At 40.4% G+C, this 12,489-nt stretch overlaps 1 protein-coding gene across 1 annotated transcript in view; it reads left to right on the top strand.

Moving 5' to 3' along the window:
* Nucleotides 1-12,489, top strand: part of RHEB (Ras homolog, mTORC1 binding) — a 40,705-nt gene that overhangs the window by 23,643 nt on the left and 4,573 nt on the right. Inside the window, exons 3-7 of the mRNA XM_032181222.1 lie at nucleotides 437-504; nucleotides 3,329-3,411; nucleotides 8,002-8,058; nucleotides 8,159-8,206; nucleotides 8,719-8,800. Of these exons, the coding sequence (XP_032037113.1) occupies nucleotides 437-504; nucleotides 3,329-3,411; nucleotides 8,002-8,058; nucleotides 8,159-8,206; nucleotides 8,719-8,800 (338 nt within the window). The remainder of the gene's footprint in view (nucleotides 1-436; nucleotides 505-3,328; nucleotides 3,412-8,001; nucleotides 8,059-8,158; nucleotides 8,207-8,718; nucleotides 8,801-12,489) is intronic.

Raw genomic sequence — 12,489 nt, 5'->3', positions numbered from 1 at the left:
TAGGAAATTGATCTTGCTAAACTGCTTGGAAACTGGGGAGAATACCCTATATTAAGTTCAAAGTTGGCTTTGATGCTAATTGTATGGAAGTGTCTCATGTTACCACAAATTACAGTTGCCTGGAAGTCTCTTTGAAATGCATGTAAAAAGCTTTTTTTGCTCTTCATTTTTAAGTAACTCTGAAGGAAGAACTGCTGCGTGCAGCATAAGAATCTTTTTGAAGAATCTTTTGAAATTTGAAATTTTAAAGTAATTTTCTGAGGTTCAATACCAAAAATGTGCTAGTTGAAATTACAGCAATCTGATCTAGCTACTTTAAAGTCTCTAACGAAAGCTTTTTCTTAACCTTTCAGCTGACAACGGCACAGATAAGTGACTTCTGATCCCTTCCTTGTTCATAATTCTGAAATGTGTGTGTGTTTCTTGTTTCCTCCAGCTTTTACAAAATTGATCACAGTAAATGGCCAAGAATATCATCTTCAGCTGGTTGACACTGCTGGCCAAGTAAGTAATCTTTCTTCCTTTGAATCTCATCAGAGATAAGGCAATGGCTGTTCATACTCCTGACGAGCGAAGTTGGTTGCGACCACGCGTTCAAAGCTGAAGTTCAGCTTCTAACTTAATCCCCAGGGAGCTGCGTGGTATTTATATAAGGGCTTTTTTTTCCTGTCTATTGAAATTGAAACAGTAGCTAGTGGTTAAAGTACATATGCCTAAAAAAGTGAAGAACAACCTGCTTTAACGCTGATGTACCAGAAGGGCTAAAATCTGGACTAAGCTGGTCCATAACCCAGTTTGATAACCCAGAGGGAAGCTTTTCACGACTTTCTCCCATTTGTGGTCTCCAGCTACAACACACCACGACCGTGTCCGTGAAATAGTCACACAGAGTAGGCAGCAATGCGTGTAGGTAGTGCTTACTGGGCTGCCCATAAACCACTGCAGTTTGTTTACATTTTTGAGTAAGTGATGGTTCCTTGCATGCTTCTGAGCTTGGTGTAATGGCAGGGAGTGCAGGAGGAGACAATAAACAACCATCCTGTGGCATGGTCAGTAGCTTCGTGAAATAAAGGTGGTCATTACGTAGTGTTGCTTGGCAGCAATTGCAGGTGAGAGTGCACGTTCCACACATAGCAGTGCTCCATCTTTTGAGAAACTGTGTATTTAAAAAAAAGAAAAGGGACTGATAGATCCTTGTATTGCTACCCTAAACTTTTTATTGGTTACGTGTGCTTAGCTTCTGTGAGTTCCGGGCTTGTGCTTTTTGATTTTTGCAAGCTGACCGGTGTTAAACAGTCTTAAGTGCTATCAGCACATTTCACCAAGACTTGAAAGCTGCAGGACACTTGCTTAGAGCTGGGAGAGTCTTCAGAAGGGCTGTGACCTTCTAGGTATGTTTGATCACCTTCTTTGAAGAGAACTACATGATTTAAGAATAACCACACCTTATTTTTATATGCTGTTAATTTGTGGTGTTAATCAGCAATGTTGTAATCTGTCAGAGGGATTAGAAACAATATTGACCACGCGTGCTGGGGCAAGTGGTGTTTGATGGGAATGTTCTGCAGAGGAGAGTGAGGTTGAGGGATGGGTGGGCTGTGAGCAGCAGAGCAAGCCCTGTAGGCTTCACTTCGTGTGCGTCTCAAACTGTAGCATGGTAATGAAGGTAAAAATTTCTCTTTGAAAAAGAGAAGGCCTTCTCAGAAGGCAACGTGACTTCACCAGTGACATGTCTCTGTTGCTGAGGTTTATTTTCAGAGTTGTTTCAATGTAAATTGAAATTGTGAAACTAACATTATACCTAGAGTTATACCTAGGTTTGTTTTGTTGCTTGGCAAAGTTTTTAATTTGACCTACAAATCCCAAGAGGCTCAGCAGGTTTTTTAACTAACAAGCTAAAAATTAGTTTTCTTGGTTACCTTTTTTGTTTTTTTTTTTGTCTTGTGCATCTTTACCTTTCGTGGTACCGTATTCAGATTTATGTAGTTCATTTAAACAGAAGTCTTGGTGTGGGGTCACAAAACAGGAGTATAAATCAAATTCAAACTGTAGCAATCCAGAGTAATTCCAGATAAAGGCAAATGGCTGCAGAATTGCACTTTCACTTGTTTTGCATGCAGGCCAGCTCAGACCCCTTCTGTATTGACTTTTGGATTACACAGCCAGCAGAAGTGGCAGTTTGGCATTTAAGTAAGGATGGGGGAAGGTCACCCTCAGTGTGTAGCATTAAAGGCAAAGGGCAGCACCTTTTGCAGGTGTCATTCTCCAAAACTTTTTTTGGCTGAATCTGTGAAGTTAATTTATGAAAGGCTTTCCTCCCATTCGCTAGTTAAGGAAGTTTGATTCCTTTTAGCTGTCTAGATTTCAGCTGCGTAACTGCACTGCTCCATCTGTTCAGTCGTGACAACATACAGTGAGGTCATGATCTTAAGCTAAAATTAACATTGTTAGAAACACAGGTTAAAAAATTTGAGAACCCATACAGTAAGATGTATAGCTCGTGTCAAAATGTAAATGTTACCTGGGAACTGCTACTGCAGTCTTTCAATCTAGATATTTAACATGGGATTCATTTTACTTGTGTTGTGTTTTTCTGCAGTATATCAGTTTCATTTACCTAGTTGGTCATTTCCTTTTCTACAGGGGTAGTAAGTTTAGAAATTAAGTGTCTGAGGTTGTGTTTTTGTTATATTGTTGTTGTTTTTCTATGAAACATTTGCTGTATAAAGGAAACTTCCATTTGGCATGAAGCAACTAATAATTGTAGTTGGTCCATCTACGGTTGATAAGCGTGCGTTAGTTGGTAAGCCACAGCTCCTTACTTCCCAACGGACCCCTTGGGTAATTTAGATGTGGTCATTGCCACTTGGCAGTTTTGAAGTGCCAGATCCTGTCTTCAGCCGTTGAAATGTAGAATTTGATTGAAATGTATCACTAGCAAGATAAGAGGCATAATTGGTAATTAGCGGTAGGACAGAGTGGATGTTTTGTACTAGTGTAAACTGATAATTAAGTGGGGTAAGAGGATTGGGAATAGCTTTGGCTGATCCATAGTCTTAGAGGGAATAAAGCGAAAAAGCTGTAGAGTATACGGACTAACAGGCTAACTAAGCTTGTGTCCCAGGCTTGCCTTCCTTTCTCTTAATTTGGTAACGAAGCCACATCTGGCATCATGATGGAAAAAAATGTCGTTGTGAAAGCACTACATGTACAAAAAGGTCCTGTTCCTCATGTCTTACAAATATGAATGAAAACTGCTCTTGATCTACTAGCATCAAGCTCTCAACTGTGGCAGTAAGCAATTATAAATGCTCTATTCTTTCTACAGGATGAATACTCCATATTTCCTCAGACGTACTCCATAGACATCAATGGCTACATTCTTGTTTATTCAGTCACGTCAATAAAAAGGTAATAAAATCTGTTGTGTTCTAATAGTTCGGATATTAACCAGATACACGCAGAGAAAATATAGCACAGGCAGGAGCTGAATGCAGTATGTAATTCATTTAATCTCTCTTTCCCTTAGAAGTATAATGGAAATAAAAATGTTTTTGCAGAAATTTCCCCTCAGATCCAAATATCACAGATACTTTGCAGACAGATACAAAAGGTACTGTGTAAGAAGCGAGGCAGTGCTGAACTGTGTAGATTGAAGTGTAAGTAAAAGTACATGGACTAGTACCAGGAATAAACAATTCATTGCTGGAGCATATGTTACAAAGATGGAGTTGAACACAATCTAAGAGGGCACTGTACATTAGTGTGAAGAGCCCAGCTAGTTGTTAGGTCTTGTCCTAGCAGCTTGTTACAGCACTGAGATTTCTTTGGCTTCCTGTCTTGGCTTGTTCTGGTTAACCATCAAAAACTTTGGTATAAATAGCAGTTATGAGATGTTTGGCCTGTAGACTCGCTCAAATGCCTTATTTGACAAATTTCCCGGGGCATCTGGTTTGTCCTCACTGCTGCCTGTAGTCAGCTCTCACATGAGGACAGACCGTCATAGCTGGAGTCACTTACTTGTACCAAGTGTCTCAACCTTCTTAAGGTTTTGTCTTCTGCTGTTATTTTGTGCCTTCCCTTTGCTGTTCTTGATTTCAGTACTGGTCATTCTTGAATTAGCCTTAATTTTCTAACACAGTACAGCATCTTCATTATGGCATTATTTTTGTTTGTTAACAATTACTTTAAGACCTGAAGCCTTTTGCTTGCTTCAGGTAGAAGAAAAGGTAATGCTTCCCTTCTACTTCTAAGCTAATAGATTTTTTTCAAGTGCTGAAGCATTCCAAATCTTTTCCTTTAAAGCAGACAGAACAGGTCATCTCTTTGGTAAGACCATCATAAATTGCAGGCAAAACAGCTTGCTTATTGGCTCTTCTGTGCTTCTTGAAGAAGTGACACGGTCTGGTTATAAACTTCAGTTGCTTTTAAGGTCTTTAATGCTGAACAGATTTTCAGTACTTCATTCTTGGTTTTCATCTTTAGTTCTGAAGAAGTGAACAGGAAGCATGTGTGATCTGGAGGAAATGCAACAGATGTTGGGCTTTCATGTGTATCTAGATACACTGCTTTTTCTTTTTTCTTCCCTTAATTGGAGGTTCATTGTTGGTGCTGAGTAACCTGTATAAAATAGGACTTAGCATTTTCAGCCTGAAGTAGAAAACCTTCCACTTCTAAACCAAAGAGGAAAATGTTCATTGGTGTGTGGTATTCTTGGGACAAAAGTGTCTTTAACCAAAGTCACCCAGTTAAAGGAACGGGAGTCTGCTTTCTGTGGTAGCATTCAAACAAAATAGAAATCAAATTATGGTGAAAAGACTAATACAGATTAAGATATGTAGCTATATTACAGAATCACAGAATCACAGAATTTCTAGGTTGGAAGAGACCTCAAGGTCATCGAGTCCAACCTCCAACCTAACTCTAACAGCCCTCCACTAAACCATATCCCTAAGCTCTACATCTAAACGTCTTTTGAAGACTTCCAAGGATGGTGACTCCACCACTTCCCTGGGCAGCCTGTTCCAATGCCTCACAACCCTTTCAGTGAAGAAGTTCTTCCTAACATCTAGCCTAAAACTCCCCTGGCTCAACTTAAACCCATTCCCCCTCGTCCTGTCACCAGGCACGTGGGAGAACAGGCCAACCCCCACCTCGCTACAGCCTCCCTTGAGGTACCTAAAAAGAGCGATAAGGTCGCCCCTGAGCCTCCTCTTCTCCAGGCTGAACAAGCCCAGCTCCCTCAGCCGCTCCTCGTAGGACTTGTTCTCCAGGCCCCTCACCAGCTTCGTCGCCCTTCTCTGCACTATTAGTATCTACTATATATAGTAGATATATTATCTACTATAGGTAGATAGTATATTCCTTAGTATTTTATTCTTGATCCAACTTAATCCAAGTTTTTTTTTTCCCTTTGAATTACAAAGTATTGATGATCCCTTATTGTTCAGATCCTTGTCTTCAGTATCAAGACAGTGTTTAGGCAGAATAGATTTTCCAGGGTACACTGGTAGCTTTGACTTTCCCAGGCAATCAGATTACAGTTGCCATCTCTCTTGATTTCTGCCAAAGTGTATATATTGATCTGAGTATTGATTGAGCGGGGTGTGAGCTTTGACAGCAAACTTAATAGAAATGTCCTTTTAAAGTGATTGTCTTCCCTACTGATCTCCACTGGGAAGTTTAAAATGGGACTTGAGTAAAAACTAATGACCTACATTTTTAATATTCCCAGACTCTCAGCTGCAAGGTTACTGGAGGGCTTTTGCTCTAGTTTAAATTCCAATTTTGTATCTTGCCACTGTTCCACGATTTTGTATAGAACATCTCTCTGACAGCCAGTAATTTTTTTGTTGTATTTCACACATTGAGCTGTTTCCCGTAACCCTGTTTGCTTGGCAGAACTGGAAAGGACCTCTTATGCTCTCTGGACCTCTTGCTATTTCAAGGCTTGATGTGATGCTGTTCTTTTTTGGATTGGTCAATGTCTGTCTTAAACTGTACCCTTGTTCCTTTTAGCCTTATTAATTTAGAAAGCTTTCTAGAACACTAAATCGATCTGGTCCAGCTAGTTTCATTCCAGGTAGTTCTTAGCAGCTTGTATCTCTGTGTCAGAATCATGTTCAGGCTTAAATAGCACTTCTTTCAGTTTTCACCTTGATCTATTAATAAAGATCAGCTGTTTATCCTTAGTCTTTTTTTAAACTAAAAACGGAGCTCTTGAACTAGACTAGATAAGCAGAAGGACAGAATTGGGAAATGAAGAGCTGAGGGTGGGTTGGTCTATAGGGTATTCAGTAGAATCATGCACTGGAACCACAGGTGAGGTCTTATCGCTGAGCTGTGCAGTGGCATGGCATTTTCCTAACTATATTGACAGCAACATGCATAATAGTGGAAGGAAAAAAGTGATTGTATTAGATTTGTGACTCAGTTATCTTATGGCTAGCATGCTAGATCTTTCCTGTTGCTTCAGATGAACTGAGAAACAGTCTTGTAGTCTGTATCAGATTTTTTTTTGTTCTTTCAGTTTGCAGGGTCATCTAATTTCATATGTAGTGATGCATCTGAACTGAACTTTCTCACAACCAAACTGTTTAAATCTTTCTTTTGAAGTAGTTAGAACATGAAAGCTCAAGACCAAAATTTCATTTCATTCCCTTTCAGCATAAGTTCTTTATAACCCTGAAGACCTTCCATTGATTCCACTTCTTTAATGTAGTCTGTACTATTTGAGTTACTAACAGCAAGTTGAACGAGTTGTGCCATGCTAAGTCACTATTTTTCTTTGCAAAGTGCTCATTTTCTCCATAGGATATACTAGAACTAATACCTAAACATAGAGGGTGAGTAGAACTCAACACTTCAAGAATTATTTCTGAAGTACCCCAAACTGAATCTTACTTGACATAAAATTCTTCTTAACTATGGTCGTGTTTATTGCTCCAGAAGTGGGAAGTTCTAGTGATTCAAATAGCTTGAATAGTGTCTTCAGGCACCAGTTCTTTTAGAACTTGGAGTTGGAAGTATGTTTGAGGGCTGCTCTGCTCTTAAGAGTTTCAGTTCTAATTAAAATGCAGCACAAGTCAAGGCATTGCTTGTAGCTAACAAGCTTGGAAGTTGGAGAAGTTTCAGTCGCTTTTTTTGTTGTGTAGCTGTGTCTGGCCTGTGAACCTGTGCCTCTCTCTTAAATCTGAATTGTGCACTTCATGTACCAGCATTTTTTCCATAATGTAATTAGAGGAGCGCAACATCTGCTCTTTAACCCTGTTTATAGCTTGTTCTCAAAAGTGCTAAATGTCAAATGCAGGGGATTTTCTTAGTGGGATTTTAGGCTTCTCAGCATTTCACAGTACTGTTCCTTATCTCCAGCCATGCAGACTTCATCTGTACAGTAGGGGAACTGACAAGTATCTGAATAACCACAGTTTCAATACCATCTTGCTGATCAGTTTACTTCCTTTCTGTAGAAGATTGGAATTCAGGCTTCTCTTGGCTTTCACGTAAATAAAATCAAAGAATTCTGTAGGAGCTAACTTCCTGTATGAACTAAAATGCTGTATTTTTTCATGGTGAATTACGCTTAACCAAATAACTCTTCTTGTTGTTAACTTTTTCTTTGAAACTCTGCTTTAATTTGGCATGCTCATTCAGGCTTGTTGGACGCGAGTAGTTAAACTTCTTACTGCAGATACAAACCAGTTGGGGATATAGGGCTTTTAGCACTCGTATGTTAGACACATCAGGCCTGGGTAATGTGGTTTATTTCTGCACGTATCATAACTGGGGAGGCTGTAATGACAGGCATAGCCTAGTCTTTGTTGCTGCCTCTAGAACCATTTGGTCTGTTGTACACAAATCAGTGACACTTTTTCAGCATCTTTGTAGTTCTGCCACTATACACAGAGTAAGCATATCTACATATGCATTTAATTGCTTGTGTATTGGGTATTAAGGATAAACATTGGAGTGCATGTGTGACTTCATCCCTTTATTTTGCAGTTTTGAAGTGATAAAAGTTATCCATGGCAAGTTATTGGATATGGTGGGAAAAGTCCAGTAAGTAGTGACACTTTCATCTCATTTCACTGCAGGCATGTTACTAGTACTTTGTTCAGTATACTATAACTGTGCTGAAGTTCTGAACTTTCTTTCACAGAATACCCATTATGCTGGTTGGAAATAAAAAAGACCTGCATATGGAACGGTATGTGAACTCCAGTATGTGTGAAATGCAAGCCAGCAGCCGGCATTCCTGTGGTTGCAATAGGCTGGTTTTGTTCTTGGCTTTCCAGAACTAAAGTCAAAATGTAGGTTAAAACAAGGTACTGGCAAAGGATTCGTGTCCAGAATGTGAACTAGGAGCCAGGAGCTTTTGTTGTAATGTTGACTCTTGCTGTAAGGTTTCAAAGACAGTGGCTTTACCCTTCTATCAAAACAAGTAACAGAAGTGTGTTTTCCAACCATACAAGATCAGATGATGCTACAGATTAGGGAACAACTCAGGGCTTTGGGACAGCTGCTTTTCTCAGTCCCACAGTTCTACCTGGCCCAGTTGTGTGTTTGACAGCAGCCGGTATCAAGTGCTCAGAATCAGACTTCACAAAACATTCCTGTTATATCTGTATTTATGTGCTTCAGTACTGTTAAGGCTTTCCTGCAGTTTCAAATTCCAATTCTGCTGTGGATTATAAAAAGATATTTTTTCTCTTCTATCAGGGTGATCAGCTATGAAGAAGGGAAAGCTTTAGCAGAATCCTGGAATGCAGCTTTCTTGGAATCTTCTGCTAAAGAAAATCAGGTAACAGATTTAAGATCTATTTTGAATAGCAGCTTAATGGGATGTCTCCGAGTTTCACTTAATGCAGGAAGCTGAAGTATTTGCATGTATTGTACAGATACTTTGTGTAGATTGTTGGAAACAAAATGGATGTCTGCATTCAGGTTTGGGTATACGATGCTTTTGGCGCAACTGTAAGTGTGAGGGTGAAATGAAGAACTGAAAGTTAAGCTTCACTGAACATAGCAGAACAGTTAGTGACATACTAAGCCTTGCGTATCTGTGCGGTGGGTGGGTGGGACAGGATCTGTGACATGCTGCAGTTACCTTAAATTAGGAACTCATTGCTATTGTGGAGGAATAACTTGGTATAAGGGGATGAACCTCATGTTTTCAGGTCTAGGCAAGACTCAGTCCCTCTAATAAGGGTACTAATGGTTTCACAGGCCCATGTCTAACACTTTGATTTGTCTACAGCAGAGGCTGTCAGAATGATAGAATAGCAGTGAAGTTGCACAATCTGTCCAATGGAACCAGCATACGTTTATTCCTGCTGGTTTCCTATCACAAAAGTTTAATTATGTGTTAAATAACATCTTATTTTTTGTGCTGTAACTTACTTTAAAATGCCTTCTGAATCTCTTCGGGTTTTTGAATTTGTTCCTGTGGCTGTTAATAACACTTTGTCATTGATTTGACACCCTACATATTCAAGCTACAAGAACCTGCTGGTTTGGGCTTGAAGTAATGAAAAACTTCATTTTCATTTCAAGAGGGTTGTGTCTCTTTTTTTCATTTTTGTCTCAACAGCATTAAAATTTCTGCTTTTTGCAACTATGAACATACAATAGGGTCAAAAGGACGCTGTCAGGCTAGTTCTAAACAAATGAGTCCTTATGCAGAAGAAATGCTTACGTTGTCTCATTTTTAACTTAGCGTATCACATCCTTGGCCTCCTTGATAACATCAGCAGAATCAAAAGGGCAATCCTACAGCTAGAACAGCACCTGTTTAAGCAGCCTTTCTTTCTTTCTCTGTGTTCCCAGAAGCAAAACAAACAGCTCTTGTCTGATAATTTGTAGAACTACTGACAACAGACGCTTGTGTAAAGTTGGATTTTCCCTGAAAGAAAGTCCAGATTTTTTTTCTCCAGATACAGAATATTTGGAATTAGGAACTTCTGTTTCTGGCTAAGATTTGCACTAACCTTGTCAAATCTGGGTATGATGAAAGCATGGAATTTCTCAATATCCTCTCTACTGCTGGAGAGCTTCAAACGCATACCCACAGAAACTACAGAAGAAGAATAAATCAGTTAAAAGAATTCCTTTTTTTTAAAAAAACTTTATATCTGGAGTAGGCAAAACTATTCTCTGTACTTTTCTTTTTTGGCATATGTTCACAATCTGTAACAGTGCAGTAGTGTATATTTTACAGAATGTCTTTTCAATAACTTTCTGCAGTTTGTGTTGTCTTGGTTTAAAAAAAAAAACAAAGCTGGGTATATTTATGCAAAGAAGCTACGAGCTTTATATGATGCTTGGCATGCCTTGCATATTAAACTGCTGCACTAACAAAGTCCCATTGACTGCCGTGTATTTGTGACTGTCTTAGTCCAAGAGTCCTGCCCCGAGTTATGCAGCTCGCTGAAATTCGTATAGCAAACTCGTAGGCTTCAGGGAAATCAGAGTGGCAATTGTCAGATACTCAAACTTGTTCTGTACAAATCCCAAGGAGAGTCAGAAGTTTTGTTATTTCTAGATGTCAAAATCGTTCTTACCAGGTTGTTCTGTCAGCGTGATCCATCAGGGCACAGATCACTGGGTAGTGCAGGTCATTAAAATTGCAGCTGCTGTCCCTTTTGGAGTTCAAAAGCAGGTTCTCGGGAACAGGTGCTTGAATACAATTCCTCCTCCCTGTAGAAAGGGAAGCCTGGTGGTAAGGTCGTGCCTCTTGTGTAATACACCTGGTAAATTGGGCTGACTTCAGATGGAGATAATTTGTCACTTTTTGTGCCCACAACGTGTGGCTGATTTTAGGCTATCTCATGTGCTTCCTTTGGGGGTTTGGGATGTACAGAAGACTGAAGCAGCCCAGAACTGGGGCAGCTGTCCTGGTCTTCCTGCAAACAGCTGCTGAGGAAAGCTTGTTGCTGAAGGAAGCAGCTGATTGTGCTTTGAAAGCAAAGTATAAAGTCTACAGCAGTGAGGTTCTGGGGGAAAAGGAGACATCAGGCAGGTAGCAAAATGGGACACTGTCTTCTCCTATGAATTATACCACAGACACTTCTGAACTCACGTGTTTTCCCCCCCCCCCCCAAAATCCTAATTTAGCAAGATCAAACCATTTCGTACGTGGGCTTCTATCAAGGGAGAATGTCTCTTCCTACTCTGAAACCATCTCTGGTTTGGGGCGAGGCAGGGGAGGCAAAAGGCTTATTTTGAATGTAGTAACAAGGTTTATTGTCGTGCTTTAGTGCTGAATGTTCACCTTAAGTCAACATCACTTGGCAGCAACTTGTTCTTGGAGGTTCATCCAGATCTTTTTGTGTCCTGCCTTGGTACAGCAAACATAACTTGCCTGTGAAGATGAAGTCTAAACTCCTTCCAAAACTGCGTCAGATTGTTTTTACTTTCCATAAAGATAATTTGATGTGTAAAGGGATGAACTGGACTTCAGAACTTCAGCAAGAGAGCTCAGGGACCCTGTTAGTTCTCTCTGAAATCTATCCACGTATATTTGGTGGATGTGAGCAGAGTGACAACCTCTATCTGCTGTGCTGGCTGCAGTTGGTTTGGTACGTGGTGTCCTTCACAGCAGTGAGGAGAGCAGGCCTCCTTGCTGCAGAGAGACCGGAGGCTGCTTCAGGTTTGGCCAACACGGTCTGTCCTTTACAACAGCTCTGTTTGGAAGGAACTGCTGAAACCAGAGAAGGTGTTCCACATTGCAAGTTCTGATAGCAGAGGCTCTTCGCCCCCTAAAGGGGGGTGGGAGAGCATTGACTCATCTCTCTTCCTCTGCGTTCACCCATAAAATCCTGTCTGGAGCATCTGTGGGAGTTCTAGGAGCGTATCCATACTGTGTTAGGCAATTAAAATAGTTGTGCAGATGAACAGAATCCAACTGTACCTGTTCTGCCAGGAGTTGCCAAAAGATACCGCATCCATGAAACGGCGTGGCTTTGAATAAATGGAAAGCAGGAGAGACAAAGATCTGAGCTGGTGTGAAGATAAATGGTGGTGGCTGGTGAGAGTTCCCCAGGTCAAATCTATTTTAGGCTCTGTATCACCTCCTTGAGACTCTAGTGGCCTGGTAAGGCTTTCACAGGAGTCTGTGTATATCAGCAACGCTTCAGTCATCTGGGGAAATCCCTAGCCTTTGAGAAGGCAATTCTGGGACTCGATGGAAAAGATGACTTTCAAATTTCTGCTACTGGCTAGAAAATATTAACCAGATTAAGTAAATGCTTCCTGCAAAACAGGAATTTTGGATTTTTTTCAGTGCAAGCACACTATAAAACAACACACCTCCAAGTTAAGGGTTTGAGGGCATCAGCTATCTTGTAAGCAGCATGAGGCTTGTGGATCGTGTCCTCTTGGGCTGTGGGCTGGAAGCCAGCATCAGGTATTAAATCTCTTTTTTGGCTCCTAAATGTGCTTGTTGCATTTTCTCAAGCTGCTCAGTAAGCACTGGGTATGTTGAACTGCTTT

This window comes from Aythya fuligula, chromosome 2 (genome assembly GCF_009819795.1).
Source record: "Aythya fuligula isolate bAytFul2 chromosome 2, bAytFul2.pri, whole genome shotgun sequence".
Lineage (NCBI taxonomy): Eukaryota > Metazoa > Chordata > Aves > Anseriformes > Anatidae > Aythya > Aythya fuligula.
The sequence above is the reverse complement of the archived record's forward strand: the minus strand, read 5'-3'. Positions and strand labels throughout refer to the sequence as shown.